Source organism: Balearica regulorum, chromosome 22, assembly GCF_011004875.1.
Source record: "Balearica regulorum gibbericeps isolate bBalReg1 chromosome 22, bBalReg1.pri, whole genome shotgun sequence".
NCBI lineage: Eukaryota > Metazoa > Chordata > Aves > Gruiformes > Gruidae > Balearica > Balearica regulorum.
The window spans coordinates 4,322,397-4,343,635 of NC_046205.1; the positions used below are offsets into that span (position 1 = coordinate 4,322,397).

General features: G+C 54.2%; 3 protein-coding genes across 6 annotated transcripts; 1 reads left to right on the forward strand and 2 right to left on the reverse strand.

Annotated features, from left to right (window-relative positions):
• Positions 1-587: 587 nt before the first annotated feature.
• Positions 588-5,363, reverse strand: GPATCH3 (G-patch domain containing 3). Its single transcript, XM_075773927.1, has 7 exons — positions 4,964-5,363; positions 4,242-4,660; positions 2,760-2,934; positions 2,339-2,398; positions 1,944-2,065; positions 1,677-1,804; positions 588-1,081 (listed from the first exon to the last, which is right to left on the reverse strand). Exons 1-7 carry the CDS (start codon positions 5,316-5,318, stop codon positions 862-864), a joined length of 1,479 nt encoding a protein of 492 aa, XP_075630042.1. The 5' UTR covers positions 5,319-5,363; the 3' UTR covers positions 588-861.
• Positions 5,364-6,806: 1,443 nt separating this feature from the next.
• On the reverse strand, positions 6,807-9,949 carry NR0B2 (nuclear receptor subfamily 0 group B member 2). Of its 4 annotated transcripts, none has more exons than XM_075774040.1 (3): positions 9,711-9,949; positions 8,517-9,617; positions 6,807-8,069 (listed from the first exon to the last, which is right to left on the reverse strand). In XM_075774040.1, the coding sequence occupies exons 2-3, from the start codon at positions 9,058-9,060 to the stop codon at positions 7,789-7,791; spliced, it is 825 nt and encodes a 274-aa protein (XP_075630155.1). In that variant the 5' UTR covers positions 9,061-9,617; positions 9,711-9,949; the 3' UTR covers positions 6,807-7,788. The 4 variants fall into 4 exon arrangements, with proteins under 4 accessions (XP_075630155.1, XP_075630157.1, XP_075630156.1 ...); XM_075774042.1 differs by having other exon boundaries at positions 8,517-9,100; positions 9,653-9,949; XM_075774041.1 differs by having other exon boundaries at positions 8,517-9,103; positions 9,653-9,949.
• A 317-nt stretch (positions 9,950-10,266) lies between these two features.
• Positions 10,267-19,609, forward strand: NUDC (nuclear distribution C, dynein complex regulator). The gene is made up of 9 exons (XM_075773821.1): positions 10,267-10,429; positions 11,725-11,802; positions 13,997-14,197; positions 14,668-14,751; positions 15,073-15,186; positions 15,623-15,817; positions 16,434-16,517; positions 16,842-16,960; positions 18,671-19,609. Exons 1-9 carry the CDS (start codon positions 10,334-10,336, stop codon positions 18,720-18,722), a joined length of 1,023 nt encoding a protein of 340 aa, XP_075629936.1. The 5' UTR covers positions 10,267-10,333; the 3' UTR covers positions 18,723-19,609.
• The last annotated feature ends 1,630 nt before the right edge of the window (positions 19,610-21,239 follow it).

A 21,239-nucleotide genomic window follows, 5' to 3' on the forward strand; every position in this document is an offset into this window, starting at 1 on the left:
GGCGGCTTGGAGGGACGCGCAGTTCCTCCATAGCCGGGATTCGAACCCGGGAATCCAAACCCCGGAATCGGGGGTTCGGATCCGGGTTCGAATCCCGGCACTGGCCCTTGTCCCTCCAGCACAACTCCAATCCCCCCCAAAAAGGGGAAATTACTCCCTGCATCCCCCTCTGACACAGCAATAGCCTTAAGGAAGGTGCACAGGGCCAAGCCAGAACCTGTCAGCAGAACATTCACCACTTCACATTTAACCCTCTAGCACTGGGTCACTGGGACGAAGGCTCTTCCCTCCAAAGAGTGCCTGCGTCAGGAAAACGCGGCACAGCACCTCAGAGAACCGTGGAAAGAAGCACCCGCTACACCCGACCGCAGGGAAACGCCTCCCGCAGAATTCCTCCGGAGGCTGCCAGGACAAGTCTTTCATCCCGATGAGTTTCTCCCGGGAGTGTGGGATCGTCACGCCCAAGCAACGCGAAGCTGCGGGCCAGCAGCGAAATTTTGGCAGGACAGTTACCGTGCCACAGCTGGCCCTGCCTGTACTTGTCCTTCCCTGGATCTCAGGCAGCCATGAACTACAAAGTTCTGGTGTTTTTTTTTTTTTTAGGCTGACCTAGCACACAAACTTGGTTGATCCAAGCTTTAAACCACCAGTCAGAAACAAGACTGGCACTATTTCCCCTGATTTGAATGGTCTAATTACGGGGGGGGGGGGAAACCAAAACACCTCACTGAGGCAATTTTTGTTACAAGTCTATATTTCTTCCAAAAATAAATAGATGAACACCCTGCTCCAAACCCAAGACCAGGAGCCAGCCTGTGCTCGGCAGCAGAGGCAGGACAAAGGCTCTGCGACAGTCCATGCTCAGTGCGACTGGGCACCGAAACTCTGCAGAGCACCGTGCGACGCCCGGACGAACGCCATGTCCTGCCTGTACTTCATGGCAGTGGGTGGCTGGCGCCTGAGCAGCTGGTCACCGCTGTCCTTTGGGTCAGGGTCATCGTAGATGGTCGAGATGAGGATGGGAACGTCCCGTCGGGGTTTTTTCACCTTGGTGAAAGTTGGTAGTTTCTCCCCGTGGTACCTAGAGGGAAATGGAAAACGTTTGGTCCAACGTTGCTGAGGCAGTGGGACAGCCCTGTGCATCCCAGCTCATTTCCCTCACGTGCTGCAGGGGGATACAGGGCAATAAGGATTCTTGTCCTATTCCTGGCTGCGAGATTGCTCTAGAATAAGAGCCAGCCATCACAGAGAAACACGGCACTGCACAAAGCCTCCAGAAACCCCACAGATAAGTAGGGGCGAGGTGCACAGCCACACCTCAGGTCACTCAGGCTTTCCCCACCAGAATACCGTAGCAGAGGTGACCCTCAATCCTCAAGCACAGCTCTCCCTCTGTGTTTACGTGCTGCACGAACCTGCAAATGGTTCCAGTCCTACTATAACACCACAAACTCCTCCAAGGAGCACTGGACCGTCAGGAAGAGCAGCATATTTAGCTCTGGAGCACTGTGGCAGGCCCTGCCATCAGCTACACAAAGAAAGGCAGATCCCTGGGACAGCCTTACAGTTCTGGTTCACGCTCGGCTCCTTTTGCGGCCTGTTAGCTGCTGCGTCAGCCCAGAGAGCCTGGGCAGAGGCTCTGAGCACAGGCTGGTGGGGCAGGGTTGGGTACTTACCCCAGCCCCCTCTTGCATCTGGGGTTCTGACCCTCGTTGTCCAGAGCTTCAGCCATTCCGGAGTTGCTGCTCCCCAGCCCCAGCCCCTCTGTCCAGCCCTGCTGCTCCAGCACCTTCCTGCCAAAACCCTGGGAGAGGGAAAACACAACATCACAGAGCTGGACACAGCTCATCCTCATCTTCCCAGAGCCTTCCTCCCCCTAACCCACACGCTCTGAGCATCACCACCGCAGCTTTTCCTCTCCCAAGCACGTAACCAGAGCTCACCTTGGTGTATCTCTCAAAGGTGCCAATCCGTTGTCCTGAAACGGATCCATCCTCCAAACCGTCCCGGAGTCGCTGTTCCAGCCACATCTGGACCGAGTCCCGAGCATCCTTATCACCTCCATCTAGGGAGAAAGAAGCAAAAGTCAGAGCAGCACAGCTCAGGAAAGCTGTTCGTTACCATCATTTCCCCCAGAGCACCATGCAACAAGGAGGCAGAACCTGTTCTTTCTGGCAACTCTCACTGTCAGACAAGAAAAACGTTGTTTCAAGTACACTGACGTCTTGGATGCTTTCAAAGGATGACAGAGTCAAAAGAGCTCCTCAATGCAGAAATTCTGCAGGGTCAGAATTTCCCAACCTCCCTGGTTTCCTGGGGGGAGTTTCAGCTCAGATACCTTTGTCATAGTAGATGCTCATGTCCACATCCCAGTCATCCACCGTCTGCTCATCAAAGTCTGCCAAGAGAAAGAAAACACCAGTTTTGGTGGTGGTAGTGGAAGTCTGACACAGAAGTTTGCTGGTGGCCCAGCATCCTGTATTCTCTAACAAAATGGGAAGAAAAGGGTATTAGAGACTCCACAAACCACAGCCCTTACACAACAGGCTTCTAGTAGGAACGCTGGGGTCTCAGGTGATTGGATTGAACCAGTGCAGGTTTTGTGATCAAGGGAAGGTTTAAAAAGTGACGGCCAGATGCCCATATCCGTAGCTGACTTGGAATGACTGCATGGGGTTATACTCGACTTCCCTGCAGGGCTGGGACCCCCAGCTTGAGGTGGTTTGTTTGTAGCTCAGCAACACAAACACCAACGTTACCTCCGTTCTTCTCCTGCCAGTACTGAGCATCCGTGTAGAAGACAAGGCCAGAGCCGCCTTTCTCCCACTTCAGCTCAATCTCCTCTTCAAAGAGCCGCTCCTCCACACGGTCTTGCTTGGTCACGTCCTCGTGCAGAGCCTCGTGTCGCTCCCACTCCTCACAGGTATCGTTGTCCTGCAAAGGAACCGCTGAAAGGTAGGTGACACCAACACCACACCTCCCTGTTTCCCTGACCCTTGCGGCCCATCACAACGCCCTCTCTCCGAAACAGCTTCGTCGACAGAGCTCGTCTCAGCCTGCAGTTTTCAGGCACTAACATGACCGGCACCGATGACCTCATTCCCCTGACTAATACCATCTTCAGAGTCAGCAGACAGAAGTGGTGAAAAATCCCACATCACACCCACTTCACGGCATGCTTTCAGCAGCGTACCCAATCTGTAACGCAAAGATGCCCATTTAAGGAGCAGGTGTGTTGTACGTAAAGTCAGCACTAACAACAAATTAATTCCACTCAAGTTGATCCCTAAAGAGATTGTGTCGGTTCCAGAGAAGCAGCTCACTGGCACAGACACAGACCAGACTGACAGCTTTACCGCTGCCTGCCCAGTTCTGGGCAGAGCCCTCCAAGGAAGACATTAACTAACTGAGGAACAGCCAAAGGAATGACTGGAGAGCCAGGAAACAGCCTGTGAGAAATGGCTAGAGGAGTCTGTTTAGTCTGGAGAAGAAAAGACTGAATAAAAAGTTTGTAAAGGAGGGAACAAAGCGATCTCTGTGTCCGCTGTTGCTACGAGAACCTAATGGGATAAAATTGCAGCAAGATTTGGCATCTAAATTAATTCTGGTCTAGCAAAGAACGGGAATGGCTTGTCTCAGGATTGCGCTGCCTCCGTAATGACAGAGGTTTGTGAGAAGAGGCTAGACAGGCGTCTGTCAGGTGGAGGAAGCGAGATTGTCTCCGGAGAGCCTGTCCAGTCCAGTTTTCTAGGAGTCTTTGTCACGAAAGCCATTTGTCTCAGAATGACTAACTTCAATCACAGGAGCATTCAAGGTCAACCATTCATACAGCTCCACATGTTGTTTCCAGCACACTAACGTGCTCCCAAATCTCCGGTCACCTCGTTTACGAGCAACAGCAGAGCTGGGCCAATCTGCCACACGGCAGGGCAGAGATCTGCTCCCACAGCACCAGCCTCTGCCTGCGATCGCTCCTCCCGACCAAGCCCTTTGGACTCAGTCCCTACAACCGCCTTGATTTGGACAAGCCATTTTGGAAGCGTTAATGCCCAAACTGTTCACGCGCCAAGGGGCTCAGTGCACTGAGACGTGAACAACCGTATTTTAACACCATTTTTAGACAACTGATTTATACAATACAATTAAAAGATTAAAAATTAGCTCTGAGAGATTTCCATCAGCCCTTCCAGCTTCGCAGCTACAATAGCTAACCTAGGACGGTGCTAGAAAAATCCACTTACGTCATCCGAGTGTGACTCCTCTTCCTCCTTCTCCTGCCCGTCCTCATCTTCCTCAGCACCGTCTGGGTGAGTCACCTCAGACCTTGCCACAGGCCCCTCTTCTTCTGTGATCTCATCCCCCGTAGCAGTGTAAACCCTTTCTTCTTCTATAACTGTCTCAGTGTCCTGGTATTCAAAAGGCACATTCCCATACCTACGGGATGAGCCTGTCTTTGGAAAATCCAGCTGCAATTTCTTGATAATCCGGGGAGGCAGCCTGCAGGCTCGGATCAGCTCCAGAAAAACTTTCAGGGGGGTGCCCACGTTCCCGTAAGGCATGAAGGAAGGGGGGTTGAACTCAGGGAGCCGCTTCAAGTCCGATTCTGTGACAGATTCGCCTGCAGCCGTCTTGTCCTCACTGTAGGGAAACATCTCTGCCCCTGGAGGAGAGAAGGAACGGGCTGGGGGGGAGGGGAACACACACTCCACCAGAGAGGGGTAACCCGGGGTCCTCCCGGGCAGGAGAGGGATGAGCAACCCCCAAAGCGACTCTTCTTGCCTCATTGTGGATTTAAGGCATTAAGGAAATTCTGTGACGGGTTTTAACCACCCGGTGCCCTCAGGTTGGCTGCTGGGACCCGCAGAGGTGGGATCCGGTGCCCGACGGGCCTTCCAGGCCCGCGAGGGGAGGCAAGGCCCGGTGTCCCGTCCCCCCCCAAACCTCCCCCGGCGCCCGCTCGTACCTGTCCCGGGGCTGAGGCGGACCCTGCGGATGAGGCAGCGGCCGGGCAACGAGGTGCCGCCGGGCCCTACCCAGCGCTTGCCCGAGTACATACGGACGAAGCGGCGGGCGCGGCCGGGCTGCACGGCCACCAGGCAGGAGCAAGTGCGCGGCGCCGCGGCCTCCTCACCGCCGCCACCCGCCGGCGGGCGCTCGGGGCGGTGACGGTAATGGAAGCAGAGGAAACCGCCGGCCTCCACGAACTGGCTGAAGTAGGCGCGAAGCTGGGCGGACCGCAGCGCGGCCGGGATGCCGCTCACCAGGCAATAACGGGCGGCGGTTCCGCCATTACCGGCGCTACAGCTGGGCGCCGCCATCTTGCCCCACCGGGACGGCGCGTCACAGGCAGCTGGGCGCGCGGTGATGACGTCGGCTCCCGAAGCACAAAGAGTGGGGCGCCGCCTGGTGGCGGGGAAGTGCCCTGCAGGCGGGAGGGGGCGCGGGGGGGTCCTGGGGTGGCCAGGCCGGGGGGGGGGCACAGGCCTTGGGGGTCACCAGGCCCGGGGGCACAGGCCATGGGGGTGGCCAGACCCGGGGGCACAGGCCTTGGGGGTCACCAGGCCCGGGGGCACAGGCCATGGGGAGTGGCCAGGACTGGGGGGGGGGGGGGGGGGCACAGGCCTTGGGGGTGGCCAGGCCCGGGGGCACAGGCCATGGGGGTCACCAGGCCCGGGGGCACAGGCCATGGGGGTGGCCAGACCCGGGGGCACAGGCCATGGGGAGTGGCCAGGACTGGGGGGGGGGGGGTGGCAGAGGCCTTGGGGGTGGCCAGGTCCCAGTGGGGGGCTTTGGGGAGTGCCCAGGCCTGGAGGGGGGTCACAGGCCCTGGGGGTGGCTGAGCCCCAAGGGGGGTCACAGGTGTTGAGGGGGGGTCACAGGCCATGGGGGTGGCAGGGGACTAGGGGTGTTCAGGCCCCGATGGGGGCCCCAGGCCCTGGGGGTGTCCAACCCCCCCCCCCGTGCTCTGCAGCGCAGCCCCGGCCTTGCCCTCTTGGTGAGTCCCAGCGCTGCGTGTCCCACGATGGAGGGGTGGCCCCTGCGGCGTCACCCCTGCCTCATGGGCAGCGACACGGGTGGGTGCCACACCGGACAGGGGAGTCCACAGTGATCCCCTGTCCCCACGCGCCAGGGGGACCGGTGGCAGGATGGCGGCACCCAGGGCGGGGCGGGGGGGGTGGTTCTCCCCTGTGCCAAAGCGTCTGCGTGCCCGGTTCAGAGCAGCTCTGGCAGCGAGGCTGTTGGGCATCCCGTGGGCCCTGACTCACGCGCGTGTCATGGCGCTGGCATGGCTCAGGGCTGCCGGTGGCTGGCGTGGCCCTGCAGAAATCAGCCGATGACTCAGGTGCACCCTCCCCGTGGAAAATGGACGTCAGGGGGCTGAGATCACTGTGGAAGCCATCTGTCACCGTTCAGCAGGAGCAGTGGGAGGTGGAGGGACAGACGGTCCTTCCTCCCACCGGGCTGCCCGCTAACGTTCGAGGTGTTTCCGTGGGTGGCGCGGCACAGGGAGGCTTCGCGCGGCTTTACCCGACCCCTCGTCTGGATCGGCCGTGGCAAACAGGACGGTGTTTGTGCCCGTCCAGGTGAGTCAGAGCATCCACCTCTGACATGGCTGCTGCGTCAGGAGCCCTCGGGGCGAGGCTCAAACGGCCGGAGAAAGGTGCAGAGTACGGATGGGCTGTGATTCCGCCGCCTCTGCGAGGGGAGCGCTGAGGGGTTTTGTGCCGCGGGGCTGTGCGTCAGACAGCCACCGCTTGCGGCGATCGACACGTGCCTAAAACCATCTTTAAAAAGTCACCACCAAGTTCCAAAACGTGAAACATTTTATTAAAAAAATAATTTACTGCATCTTATATACAAACTGCAAGAACATTCGCTTATAAAATACTGACATCTACCCTGTTGCAGAAGCTGCAGACGGGAGGAGCAAGGTTTCCAGGCGTGCTACGTGTGCACCCGGCTCTAACTCCAGGGAGGGACGTTTGGTTCTAGCACCAAACCAGCTCCGCTCGTCTCCGCAGCGTTTGCAGCTCGGGGGGTCACTTATTGTCGCACAAACGAGGTAAGCCCACAGCCCAAGATGACGTGCAATAGGTGCTCTTAGGTAACCCATCGCTCTGTGAGCGGTTCTGGGGTATTTCATGGCATTACGGAGAAAAGATACAATCTAAGAAAAGGTAGGAGGGGTGAATCTGCACACCCAGTAAGATTTAATACTCTTGGTGCCTGAGGAAGATCATTCATCAATATTTCTAAGATTTCAAGCACAATAGACAGACCAAGACTTCACCCAGACCTGATTCCATCATGTTGGCGCTCAGTAAGCGATCCCACTGAAGACAGGTTATTCAGCCTAAACACCGCAGGATCAAGCTGTTAGTTGAGGACAAACCTCATCTCTCGGAGTTAAGAGCGAAACGCACATTGATTTCAACGGGATTGAAATCAGTGAGGATTTCAGTGAGGAAAAACCGGGACCAGGCTCTAACCTGACCTGCTCTGGGGGAAGGAAACAGGGAGGGAAACCCGTCACCCGCACACACATTCCCTGAAACGGAGACCGGCACAGGCGGAGCAGAAGCTGCTGTAAACTCTGCTGAACCGGAGCCGTTTCTCCGTGTGTTCTGCTGCAACCCAGCTGAATCCTTCGGCCTCGGCTCTAACGAAATGCGCGGTTCCCCGCAGACTCCAGAGCATCTGTCTGGCTAAATCCCCGCTCCTAGGTTTGCTTTGCTCCCCGGCAAGGCGTGGGGATCATCCGCGAGGCCGGTAAGCGAGGGCAACTGCTCAGCACGCCACGCGCGCTGCGGGAGCCAGCTGCCTGCCGGTTATTTCGTACAGCATTTCCGCGATGAGCTCAACGATGTCTGCGTTGCCGATGACGGGTCGGAAGAAGAGATCCGTGATGAGGGAGGGAGGGATCGATTTTAAGGTGGAGGCGATCAGCAAAATATGGGCAAAGCGGCCCTGGTCCTTGGGGTGCAGGGGCTGCAGGACTTCCTGAAGTGCTCTCTGGGCTTCCCGCTGGAGGCTCTCGATGTACAGGGAGGCTCTCAGCCCAGGGACCTCTGCCGAGGGAGAGGAGGAAAAGCTGGTGATGAGGAAGGCTGGAAAACAGCCCCAGGTTTCTCCCATTCCCACCCTTCCCCATTTCTCAGAAGGGGTCTGCGAGGCCACGCTAATGAGATGTACGCAGCGCTACCGAGACGCAGCGATTTCAGGGCTGCCCTTTTGAGGGAGCAGAAGTAGTTAACTGGGCAAACTCATGCTTTACAAATTAAATCCCAGGGTCCTTTATTGTCTGCAGGGCAGGCAAAGTCTCCGGCTTTCACATCTGACATCCCTCCTCCCCGCTTCTCGCTGCATTCGGGTAACCAGCCCTCTGTGCTTTCCCACACGTGCCTGCCCGCGCTCTGAAGGTCTCCGAGCCGAGAGGCACGCACGTTCGGACGCTAACGTCCGCGGGGGTCGAGCTCTCCCGCCGGCAGGCAGAGCCGCGAGGGCTGGGAACTCACCGGGATTGAAGAGGATGGCTCCCTTCAGGTAGGCGTATTCCTTGGGGCTCAGATCCAGGTTCCAAAAGGTGTTGAGGCAGCACTGCAACCGCTGCACGGCGGCCAAAGTGGGCTGCGTCCGCTCGGGCTCCTGTCGTTTGCTCTGCCCATCGAGGAGGATCTTCTTGAGCATGCTGGGGGCCGGGGTCTCCATCACCTCGAAGGTGACCATCTCCTGGACCAGCCCCAGGAGGAAGAGGGGGACCCAGCAGCTGTCCAGCAGCAGGAGTTGATCCTCTCGCGGCAGCAGATGGAAAGAAGGAAGGTTTTTCATGAAGCTGACGGTTTTTACCAGCACGTTGGACGCCGCCTGACAAGTGATGTGAGGTGTGCGGAGGCAGACGGTCCGGCGCTGGTGGCAGAGGCAGCGTTGGTGGGTTGGGCTGCGGCCACCCCGGCTGTGGTTGAGGTTTTGGCTGAGGAGGGTGTAGAGGATGGCGGTGCGTTTGTCTTCGCTGTGGCACTGGCACCTCTCACAGTCCACGTCCGCGCCGCTGGTGGTCATAGCTGAGCCGGGCAGCCGGATTCTTGTCAAAACTCGGTTCCTGCTACAACAGATGGGGGGGAGCCGTAAAATTCCTCCCAAACCCTGCGTTGCAGGCTGGATTCTCCCCGTCCTCCCAGTTCTGCCAGCTCACAGCTGCTGAATCCAGCTCTTATAAGGCTGGGTCACCAGTGAAACACCCCTCCACAGCCTTGACCGCTCTGTGATTAAGTGATCCTCATTTAAAAAAAAAAAAAAAAAAAAAAAGCAAACCCGACCAACCCAGCCGTCCCTGGGCTGATTGGATGGGGCAAACGAGTTCACGCGGCGTCAACGGCCATTTTCTCAATGAATCGCCAGCGGGGAAGGGGGGGGGACGGACGGACGACGGACGGACACACAAGCGGGTTGGGCGGCTTTATCGCGATTACCCAAACAATATAAACAAAGTCATTAACCCAGCCCGTACCATGGCACCAAGGCTCCCGCACCGTCACGGGGCAGGTGTCGCTGCCGGGAGGTTCACACACACACACGCAGGGCACTCGTCTGTGTTTAACGGCCTTGGAAAGAGGAACCTGGAAGTTGTGTTATCAGCGGCTGTTTGCCTAACCTTGCTGACGGGAGACTCGTGTTGTTACAGTCGAGCAGGAGAAGCCCGGTGAACCGACAGATTGTAGCGGTCAATCCCGGGCAGGGCCTGTCGCTTGGTGTCTCTCAGAGGAAAGGCAGGGCAAATTAATTCTCTCATTTTCACCTTTTTTTTTTTTTAATCCGTTGACCAGTAAGAAAGGGAGGAGCCTCTAAGCAGTGATTTCCAGGGGGCTGGCGGCAGGGTGAGGGGTTCCTGAGGCAGAGGCGGAACCTCCCCCGGGGATGGCGGTACCTCAGCGGGGGGGAAAGGCCGGACCCAGGCTGGTGGCTGGGGGCGCCCGGGCCCGCGGCCCTCGGGAGGGCAGAGCAAGGCCCGGCCGAGACACGGGGCAGCGACCTCTGCCCCCGACCCTGCCCTCTGCACTTTGACCCTTGACCCCCTCCGCCGCGGGGTCACAAACCTCCGCCGAGCTTTCTGGAAAGGCCCGGTCAGGCCGTCGCTATAGCAACCGGGCCGCGCGCCTCGCGTCCCTCCTCCTTCCGCTGGATTGGCCGCGGCCGCGGCCAATCCGCAAAGAGAGCGGCGCGGACGGGCGCTGGGATTGGTGGGGAGGGGAGAACGCGTTTCCGATCGCGTTGTTTCCGGTTCCGGGCGCCGGCGTGAGGGGCTGAGGCGGCCGGTGCGGTGGCGGCGGGCAGGATGGGGCTGAGCGCGGAGGAGGCGGCGGAGCAGGAGGACCGCTTCGACGGCATGCTCCTCGCTATGGCCCAGCAGCACCAGGGCGGCGTGCGCGAGGTAGCGCCGCCGGGCCTGAGCGCGGGATGAGGCGGCGGAAGCTTTTCCGTATTCCCGGCGGGAGAGGGGGAGGAGGGGGAGGCGGGACCGGGAGGAGCGAGCGGAGGTGGGAGCGGCCCGGCCTGCTCGGGTCCCGGCCCTCGCCGGGCGGTACACGTGTGGTCCAGGAGGCACGTGTCCGTCCCCCCTCCCGAGAGCGGCGATAACGGCCTAGGCCTGCGCCGGCCCCGGGGAGCGCGGAGGACGCGCTAATTAATTAATGTGATGCTAAGGAGGGGCTGAGGAGCTCCGGTCTGCGCTCTCACCGCGGCCTTGAACCCTGGGCTCCTGCCGCCTCCGGGCTTCCCACGTGCGGGCTCCCTGCGCTCGGTCAGCCCGACGCCGCCGCCGCCCCGCCGGGGGTTTCGGTGTGCGCAGGCAGCGCCCGTGCCCGGTCAGGGCAAAGCAAAACACCGCAGGGCAGGGGAGGATCGAGTCCCTCTGCCCGCTTCCCCACCACAACCAACTGGTAGCGGCCCCCTGAGACCTTGGTGCGGTTAGGTTCGACCACGAAGTGTGTTTGACCGTGGACGTGGGTCCCCTGCTCGTGGCCGGGGCTCTGCTGACTTTTTGGGGGCTCAGAGGGGTTGGGTGGGACCTGAGGGAGGGCTGGAGGGTGTGGAAACATCCCCCACAGGAATAGTTTGGGGAAGCAGTGCTAATAAGTGCTTCTCGTGCTGTAGTGAATCCTCTGGCTGAAATACTGACAGTGCAATTATTGGGAAATAACGATAAGCGAAGTCCACTGAGTATGGATTTCCCCAGGGATGTTTGGGGGTGCCAGTTCATAACTGCTAATTCGGAGGGGAGGGTGAGTTTGCACAGTGTGAAGGTTTAGGTGGGCCAAGAAGCAAAATGTGGTATAGGTGTATACCTGTATACATACGTGTGTATCTGTGTGTATACATACATACCCAGATTCCTGCCTCAGATGGATCTAAAGAGCATTGTGAGTTATCGGCTAGGTACCTCCAAGGGGACCCGAGGGTAAACTGCCATTTCTTCGTGTAAACCACGCAAATGCCTCTTCTGAAAACTGGGATGCCAGGAGCTGGATCTCCACAAACCCCACTGGGTATTTCCTCGGGAAACAGTTGCAGGACTGATTTCAGTATGGTCCCGGCATGGACACGGATGGGGAGTACAAAGAATAAAGGCCGCTCAAGAGATGCGAGGTGGTTTGGAGTCATATGGTCTAATTGCTCTTTTTTCCCTCTTCCCTTTCTCCCACCCACCCTCCCTCTTTCCTCTGTCAGCTCGTGAACACATTCTTTAGTTTCCTGAGGCGTAAAACAGATTTCTTCACCGGTGGAGAAGACGGAGTAGCAGAGAAGGTAAAACCCCAAATCCTCAAGCTTTCACGTCTTCTAACTTACCTGTGTCTGTGCCATGCTAAGACTTCCCTGCCCAAACAACTCAAAGCGTTATGGTGCGCTTGGGGATGAAATATGTCACTGAAATGAAGTAATAACGCGCTGCCCCCATCATGTGTGAGGCACGCACGATTGCTTGTTCGAACGGTACCGACGGTGCGTTTTTGGGTTTTTTTTTCCACGCTCTGGCCAAAGGCTTGTTTGGAAAGCAAATCTGGCAGACGCACTGACTTAACAGTGACAGACACCGCGGTGTTGATAACCCCAGGTTACCTTGTTTGTTCATCTCAGAAAAAGCACAAAGTCCAAATCTTGGGCACATGCGGCTGCACCTTTGTCTTGGGGCTGCGGTGCCTGCGTGGAGCGAGTGTGGGGAGCAAATTTGGGGGTCCGGGTGGCCTCATTGGCAACCTGAGCATCTCATCCAGCAGGTATTCCTCACCCAGCTCGAGAGCTGAAAAACTATGTTGTTTCACTGTAGGGAAGTAAGAGCCAGAGCGTTCAAACATGAACTGAAGGTTTCTTGTTCGTACTTACCAGTATAGCTGCTCTTCCCCTTCCTGGGCTACTGGAATCCCACCAGCAAAGCAGGCGTTGCTGCGTGTCCATTGTGTTAGGGAAGATGTTAAATTGCTAACACAGTGTGTAACGTACACTGTGTAGTCTCTAAAGTGGCAAAGCTAAGGCAGATAGTAAGGGATGGGAAAGAGGATGGTTTCAAAGTGAGAAAGATGAAGCCTACTGCTGTTTTGCTTAGACCAGAGGGCCAATCTCCCCAAATTTCTGGGGACTGTGTGCTCCCAGGGAGTGAAACCCCAAGTAGCATTTCAGAGATGAGCTCTGCCTGGTGCTTTTGGAGGTCCTGGCTACTGTTGGTGGCGATTTCATCGCAAATCCGTGTCTGTAAAGGAAAAGTGTTTGTGTCCTTGGGCGGTATCTGTTAAAATGCTTTATGGTCTTCTGAAAAGGTGCTCGATACAGCCCCTGACACCACAGTAACCACAAAAAAAAAAGAAGCAGCCTCTTCCACAGTCCTGCAGCCTGTGGAAAAGTAGTCATCTTTTATGGGGTGGCATATCAGAAGCCCTGGTGGTGCAGAGTGAGGGGGGTGTGGTGGTACGCGGAGAGAAGTGCGGTGTGTGCGCGCTCACAAGCTCGGGCACTGTAAATAGTTGGCTCGTGGTGGGTCATCGTGTGGTTAGGAACAGAGGCTGGGAGATGCATGCCTTGAATTCTGTATCCTAGGAGACGCTGCACTCGCATTGTGTAAATAAATTTGCTTTCCCCTTTAAAACAAAGCAGAAATACTTGGTTACAAAACTACAAGGCATGGATGCTTTGAGTCACTCTGGAAAGGTGCTGAATCCCCCAGAAGTTTCTGGAATATATATAAACCAGTAGAAACTTCTCCACTCCAATTCCTTTTCACAGGTTCTGACTATATTGTTTTCTGGAGCAGACTTCACTTCTCATACGTGCTGCTTTGCACAGCGCTGCTGGCGTTATCGACCGCGGCACAATTGCTCTGGCTTTCTGCCTGTGTACTCATCTTTCCCTGTGAGCACTGTGGCTGTTTGCATCAGAGGCCTTGAGATTTTGCTTTTTGTAGTCACAACAACATGAGAATTTGGAGTGAGGTGTGAAGCAAAGATTTATGTAGGAACTTGCCCCTAAGTGGAAAACACCAAGATTTTAAATTGTTTCTCCTCTAAATCGTGATGCTGAATCTCTGTCTAGTGCCCAGGGAAAAGCCCAGTTGTGGGAAAGGTACAAAAACTTGGGTCCAGGGTCTCTGTTCTTCCTGCTGTCCTAGAGGTACTGAGTAGCTGTCAAATGGCTGGGGGTTAGGCATCTGCTCGTCCTTTGTCCTGCTGCACAAAGGCCAAAGTAACTGGAGAATCTTTATTTTTCTGTCATCTCCGTGGAAATACACTCCCTGTGTAAGGAAGAAGTAGGAAGGGCTACATTTAAATATTTTGAGTTTTCTCCTAATCTAGATTTTCAGTCAACAGATTAGAGTGAAAATAAAAAGTCATAACATCTGACTAACAAATGTTCTCGTGCTTCTCAGTAGACAGTGAGTTGGCTTCATTTGGGTTTGAAAAAGTGATTATTTTTTTTTTTAAACCCTTTGATATGTGTTCTTCTCTTTCAGCTGATCACAGATACCTTCAACCATCACAACAAACTAGCTCAGAAGGAACGGAAAGAGAAAAAGGCTCGTCAAGAGGCAGAGCGGCGTGAAAAGGCAGAGAGAGCTGCCAAACTTGCTAAAGAAAAGCAAGAAGCAAACGAGCCGAGGATTAAGGAACTTACGGATGAGGAAGCGGAAAGGCTGCAGCTGGAGATTGACCAGGTGAGAGGGCTGGCTGGTGCCCGCAGGTACCACCTAGGTCATCTCCTCTGCTGGCCTGCACGTAGCTCGGGTAGCAGGGAGTGGGTAAAATGGCTCAAGGCTTGTTCCTTTGCAGTGGCTGGACCGCCAGACCGCTGTGCTTCGTAATTAAAATGAGCCTAGGCCAAACTATTGCATTTTCATGTGGATTCTCCCATAACTCGGCTTTCCTGCCTTCAACAAGCTCTCTGATGGTAGCAACACCCTCTGCTACAGTCCCCAAGGTGTGAGGACCAAGGGGTTCTTCCCTTGGCAGTACCGCTTTCCTCTAATGCTGTTCCAAAGGCTGAAAATTCCCCGTCAGTCTTGGGTGCAGTTCTGAGTCCTGCTCTTTAGCCTCAGCTGAAGAGGCTGAGGCCACCTAGTGTCAGATGAGCAAGTTACACAAAGTGCCAGCGCTGTCTGAGTGTGTTTGTTTTCTCTGTAAACAGAAAAAAGAGGTGCAAGGACAGGGTAACAATGTCCCAGTGAAACCCTCGGAGGATGAAGGTGAATCTTCGGATTCTAACAAACAGGTAAAGCTCCTCTAGGCACTTTATTTTAGTCTGAGAGAAATGGGTTTCTGGGCAACCATGAGAACTGCTGTGAATGTGAGGGAATACGTTGAGAATACACACTTAATTCGCAAAGATTTCAATGGGATTTTTTTTGTGTGTTTTGTTTTCCTTTTTTTTGTAATTGTGTTTTAACAGAAACACGTGTTTGTTTTGGGCTAAATTTATGTGAATATCAAATATGTGTAGCTGACCTGAAATTCTTACAAAAACTAGAACTGTTGTTACAAGTGATATCTGAAAACTTGAAAAGCTTCTTTACACTTTAAATTGGTTGCTTAGGAAACAGATGACGAAGAGGAAGATGAGAAGGATAAAGGAAAACTTAAACCCAACTCTGGCAATGGAGCCGACCTTCCAAATTATAGATGGACACAGACTCTTTCAGAACTGGATGTAAGTATTGCCTTAGTAGCAGGATCCGAGGAATCTGAGATGGGGAGTAAGAGCGAGTGCTGGTAGGAATGGTGGAGCCGATGCCCTGTACCTCGGTGGCCTGTGGAAGGTTGTTAGTTGTACTGAGTGGCGGCATTTCAATAGCTGGGAGAGAGCTTGGTAACTAAATACAATTCCCAGAAGCTGTAGTTAACTTTGCCAAACCTTGGTCTTGTTTTAACAAGACATTAAAATCTGATTCCCTTTTTATGGTCCCTGTTGCCAAATTTACTCTTGTATCCTTTCACCTCCTGCTCACTCAGTACCCCAAGGAAAATATTGCGTGCTCTGTCTTACTCCCTTGAAACCAAGGCAGAAAGTCTTAGAACAGCAGCACAAGAGGGTAAGGAGAGATTTCACTGCTCAGCTCCTCAAATCTGATCTTTGTCTGGTCCAGCTGGCCATCCCTTTCAAGGTGAACTTCAGGTTGAAGGGGAAGGATGTGGTGGTAGATATCCAGAGACGACGCCTCAAAATTGGCCTGAAGGGCCATTCACCCATCATTGATGGAGAGCTTTTCAATGAAGTGAAGGTGGAGGAGAGCTCCTGGCTGATTGAAGATGGTAAAACAGTCACTGTGCACCTGGAGAAGGTAAAGCAGAATGAATCAGGGAAGATTCAGGCTTGTCTGCCTCTTCCCTGGTGAAATAAGGGTCTGACAAAACCTTTGACGGCCCTGGGCTTTGTCAGCTGAAGCATAAGAGCCATGCTTATCCTTGGTACCGTGTCAGTGATGCTATTGGAAACAGAGTATTGCAATTTGCCCCTGTTTTCAGCCCAACTTCATGCTAATCCAGGATATCCAGTCAATTGCTCAGCAGTTCAGGAAAAACTGGAAGGAAATCAGTCATTTTAAAGTTGTTCCTTATTGGAACATGGTTTGACATCTGTTAGTGACATGAAAATCCAGGAACAGACCTTACTGCTGGTAGTGTCCCTACTGGGCCTCTCCAAGGGATTTGTTTGTAATCCTGGTTATGTCACGCCAAACGTGACATCTAACACGCTTTCAGATTTCCCGGTTGTGGAAATTGAGGCTACCTAAATGTTTAGGAATGAAAGTTATACCCTTTATGCATGTTCAGATTTTACTGACATGTAGAAAACTGTCAAAGTTTGATTCCAGCAGCTTTTTCTTGTGACTGAGACTTAAAATTCCTAGAGTAAGTCCAGGAAAAATAAAATATTTTTGCTGCTTCATCCTTCAGATCAACAAGATGGAATGGTGGAACAAACTAGTCTCCACAGACCCGGAAATCAACACCAAGAAGATTAATCCAGAGAACTCAAAGGTATGAACCCCCTCCATTTTATGGAGTGGAGCCTTCTTGTAAATGTGCTCACGCTCTGCTCACGTTCAACTTCTACATCTGTTTTTTACCAGTGTAAAACCAATACTGGGAGTACTGCTGTGTATGATGCTATGGTAGAACATAAGCACCCCCAAAACTTCAAATGCATGAAGTCGATTCTACAGATTAGTGTCTGTATAAGAATTTCTGCAGCCCCCGCGCACAGCACAGCATAACCTCGACGTATTCGTGCTCTCTGCAAGCAGGGTGTACGTGTGGGTTGAGTTGAGTTATTCCAATTTTGATGGAAGTCCTTGCTTTTAGTTGTCAGATCTGGACAGCGAAACTCGCAGTATGGTGGAGAAAATGATGTACGATCAACGACAGAAATCCATGGGCCTCCCCACATCTGATGAACAGAAGAAGCAAGACATTTTGAAAAAGTGCGTAGACCTCGTTAATTTGTGGGTATTTGCTTTCCCAAACCCCTCTCCTCTTTGACACAAATATGTGAGCAGAAAACAGGTCAGCCTTCAATCCTACCTGTGTTCGCATCTGCAGTTACATGGTCATTGAATTGTTGGCCAACCACTAGTGCCTATAAAAGCCTGTGGGGGTAGAAAGCATAACGGGAAATTCCTGGAATAGCCTAGCTCTGGAATTGTCTTAATCTGCTGATTTCAAGTCCAGAAAGCATGTTTGGGACTGGAGGTGCCATCTCTGCTGAACTTTAACATGGTCTTGATTGTTTTCTAATCTCCCTCTGCTCAGTAGCCCAGATAATGGCCCCTCCCTACACACCTGCCACCAGACAGCTGTCTCCAGGCCAATAGCACTTTTATGTCTTTATTGCCCTGTTTGGCATAAACACACCTTGGCAGGGAAGTTACTCAGGGAGCTCCCAAGGCCATTTGGGAAGGTGTGGAGGCAATTCTGGGTCATGCAGCTTCTTCAGCAAATGCAAACCCACATCTTATTTCGGGATTGGAAAGAGGATTAGTGTAGCAGGCCTGACTCCTTTTCTTCCTTGGCTTATCTGCAGCGGCAGAGGCTTCACTGTGATCAGCGTGCCAAGTACGGTGTAGGGTGGAACTTTTAGAGCAGAGATCAGACTTCTTTAGTGCCTGTGTTGAGTTAGTAGAGGGGAAGTTAGCCCTCTCCTCCTGGGAAGTCCACATACAGGGTATCTTGCTGGCAAGGTCACTCGTTCAGTGCTCTGGAAGTTTGGCTTGTGTGCAGATTGGCTGGTAAAGAATGGATAGGAAGTTTAGACTTTGTTCAGGCTAAAGTAGATGTGGTGACACCCAGGTGGGTCCTAATCTCTGCCAGTGAAGCCCTCCTGGCTGCTAGACAAGGACACTCCTCGCAGCACCCTGTTTCCATGGAAATGGAAAGTGGAAGCACTGTGGTGGCGGTTCAGGGGAAACGGGGAGATGAGAGCACGGAGGAGGACAGGCCTGCCCTTGCTTGTGCTTTGTGTGTGAATCCTCCCCGTGGTTATGTGTTGTCTCCCTTGATGAACTGCAGGGCAAAGGAGGAAGCCCAGGAGCTTCTGTGTACACTAATCACTGCTGATCACTCATAGGCACAGCGTATTGTTCTCAGAACTTTTCTGATGTGGCAACCTGAGTCCAAATAGCCCTATCTGCTGGGATTGCAGTACATTTGAAATTGCGTTCCACCTAGTCTGAAACCAGATTTCTCTGGTCGTGTCCTTTATGAGTTTTCACTGTCGCAGCACTGGAGATATTCCTCGTGACCCCAGTAATGCTTAAGCTAACAAGTTTGAGCTTAAATCTTAATCTACCCTCACAATCTCCCCTCTGCCCCACAATCAGTGTCATAGCTGCTACGTGTCTGTCCGAGAGGTAACAGTTAAAGGGTGTGTGTCTGATAATTAATAACTCCCATGTGTCTGGACTTGCTGACCCTGGTGGCCGGTAGGATCGCTGATACCACTGACCCGAGGAAAAAGTGTTTGTAGTGTGGGGAGTGTGTCCCAAGGAGCTCAGCAAAACAGTCCCTGCTGTGGAGGGCGTGGGGAGGAAGCAAATCTGGTAGTGCAGGAAGTAGGGATGCCTTACCCCCCAAACAGAGCTGTTCTGCGGCTCCTGCTGACTCATACTCGGCTCTTGTCTTCATTTTCCTTGCAGGTTCATGGAACAGCATCCAGAAATGGACTTTTCAAAGGCTAAATTCAACTGAGCCCTCCCTTTCTCCCCCCGCCTCTTTCAGTCAGCCCGTCGAACGGGGCAGGATACGTGTTGCCGGATATCCCCTGCCTTGGGCAAGTACACACCTCCAGCATCCCCACCCGAGCTTGCTGTGGAGGCAGCTCCATGAAGTCGTCCTCAGTTGTCCTGTGTTGAGCAGATGGCAAGGCCACAGCAGCGACCTGCAGCAGCTCCAGTCGGAGCCATCTGCGACGCTTTCCAAATGGCAATTAGGAGGGTGAGAGCAGAAAGGGTGTTAGGGCTACAGGAGCCAGGCTTGAGAGGTTTTGGGATATATCCTTATTGTATCGCTTAGCTTCATCTCCTGGCTCTTCAGAGCCACTAATCCACTCTTTGCCATTTCGGTTTGGCAGCAGGTACTCCTGAGTTTTACTCCCTCCCCCTCAGCTTTCCTGCTCTCCAGTGAAAACAAGGGCCAGTTTATTTTGTAAAATAACTCTCCTTCTGCCTCTTTGGGAAGGGAAAACACCAGTCTAAAAAAAACCAGCTATTACAGTAGAGACAGACTCTGCTCCTCCTTGCCGCTGCTTCTGTTCTTGCCAGAAGCGGAACAGCCTGAGCCCCGCAGAGTTTGACGGAGGCTGCCACCATGGCTGGAGAGGTTGTCCTGCTCTCCTATGGCAAGGGAAGGCTGGAGAGTCTGGTTGTGGGCAAGGGAGAGGATGTGGGGGGGTCTTTGGGGGTGCTGTTCTTGCTGGGAGCATGTCTCCTGCCTCTTTTCCAAGAGCCTCTCTCCCTGCTGACAGGCATCGCTGCGTTCTCTTCTGAGCTCCCGCTGACAAGTGGCGTTACTCTGCATGTTTGTATCTTTGTTAAAACTGCAGTGCAACATAAAAAAAAAAAAAGTGGCTTATCTCCAGGTAGAGCGTGTGATTTCTCCTGCAGAAGGGATCCAAGCTGCCTGTGCAGGCTGGGATGTGAGCTGGGAGGGGGCAGCGCCTCTGAATGAGGGTGCTGGGGGGGTCGTGCTCTCTGCAGCCCCTGTGAATACCTCTGGCGCTCTGAGGTTGGCTCCCCGGCCAAGAAGAAGCAGTTGGAGCTGCGTGCCTCGCTCAGGAGTGCTGACAAACTCTGTGCCCAGCTTAAACACTCGGGGATGACCAAAGCTCAATTGCTCCAGGCTCTGCTCTCCACGTAGCAGCGCGTGACTGCACTCAGGAAGCCACCCTTGCCCCGGGTTGGCTTTATGATGAGCTAAGGAGGAAAGTGTCATGAAAGCCCGGGCTCCTGTCAGTCCTTTGCTGGCTCCCCCAGATCCCTGCTCCTGCCGTTCTTGCCTCTGTCTCCCTGAAACATTTCCACCTCCTACCAGAGGGAGTGGGCACAAACGGCTGAAAAACCTGCTTGGGCAAAGTCCGGCCTGGCACTGCACCTGGCCTGTTTGGTTTTATTTTTTCTTTTTTTTAATAGTAGGACATTGTTTGCGTTTAGTTTCCCAGATTTATAGGCTCTTGGGGTCAAAAACCAGCACCCACTCAGTTCAGAAGTGACCTTGTGGGTGAGCAAGGACCCAGGTTGGGGGAGCTGCCTCTGCACTGCTGGATCCTGCTCCCATTTATCTTACAGTTTCCCTGTCTGTGCTTTGGCCCTGATAAAACAGTGGGGTCTCCCGTTGCTGTAGGAACCAGACTGTGCCGGATTTGAAGGTGCTTAGCCCTGGAGCGAGCATACCTGCCAGCTCAACCATGGGGCAAGTGAGCTAGGAGGGCTGAGCTGCTGTTGGCGGGGTGTGTGTGACAAGTTTCTCCCAGTTCTCAGCTGTGGGTCAGCGCTACTGCTGCTGCTCCTTGGAGTTGCTGAATATCGGGGGAGACAGCCGGGCTCTGCACCTACAGTGGGATCCGCAGTCGGCCATCAGCCCCTCCTAAGGAGCAAGCGCAAGAGGGCACCGGGGCAGCAAACGAGACTGTGCGTGGTTCACGGTACCACTCCAAGCCCAACCTGTAGCTTCATTATTTCTCTGTTACCCCCTCAGCTCTGTAACCGACACCAGAAACCCCGAGTTTGACCTGATCCGATCGCTGGCAGCTGCCTGGATCTGGCAGCTGTGGGATCAGTGGGTCACTTGGCATTGCGGTGCCTGTTTTCAGTGCAGAGCCCCCTCAGTGCTACCAAAACTGAAATCTCGGGGCTGTTCCTGGCCTCAGCCCCTGCAGGGTTGTGGCTTGTGTGAGCCAGAGTCACAACTGTGAAACTCCTGAGTTTTCCAGCTGAGCCTGGTGCTGAGCTTGGGGCAGGTTGGGTAGCAGCTGAGGGAAGACAGAAAAGGCAGTGGCAGACATGCCAGAGGAAGCTGGGGGAGAATTTTTTTGGGGTAAAGGAGTGTCATTTTGCCTTTCAGGCAGGTGAAGGGAAAAGGTAGACGGTCCTGGGAGAATGGGACTGTAACTGCAGCTCTGAACCCTGCGGCGGGTGAATGCCCGGGGCTGTGTTTGTGAACCGCGGTTGATCCCAGCGCTACCCCTGGACTTCAACCCTTCCGGCCAGC

Bases quoted from the DNA above. Each gene is read 5' to 3' on its own strand.
- GPATCH3 (XM_075773927.1), bottom strand. From the start codon at position 5,318: ATGGCGGCGCCCAGCTGTAGCGCCGGTAATGGCGGAACCGCCGCCCGT. The intron at 2,935-4,241 runs GTAAGTGGATTT...GTTCCTTTGCAG, and splicing joins AGGAGTCACACTCGGATGAC to GACAACGATACCTGTGAGGA. The intron at 2,399-2,759 runs GTAACGTTGGTG...TTCTCTTGGCAG, and splicing joins CTGGCAGGAGAAGAACGGAG to ACTTTGATGAGCAGACGGTG.
- NR0B2 (XM_075774040.1), bottom strand. From the start codon at position 9,060: ATGACCACCAGCGGCGCGGACGTGGACTGTGAGAGGTGCCAGTGCCAC. The intron at 8,070-8,516 runs GTGAGTTCCCAG...CTCCCTCGGCAG, and splicing joins AGCCATCCTCTTCAATCCCG to AGGTCCCTGGGCTGAGAGCC.
- NUDC (XM_075773821.1), top strand. From the start codon at position 10,334: ATGGGGCTGAGCGCGGAGGAGGCGGCGGAGCAGGAGGACCGCTTCGAC. The intron at 11,803-13,996 runs GTAAAACCCCAA...CTTCTCTTTCAG, and splicing joins AAGACGGAGTAGCAGAGAAG to CTGATCACAGATACCTTCAA. The intron at 14,752-15,072 runs GTAAAGCTCCTC...TTGGTTGCTTAG, and splicing joins CTTCGGATTCTAACAAACAG to GAAACAGATGACGAAGAGGA.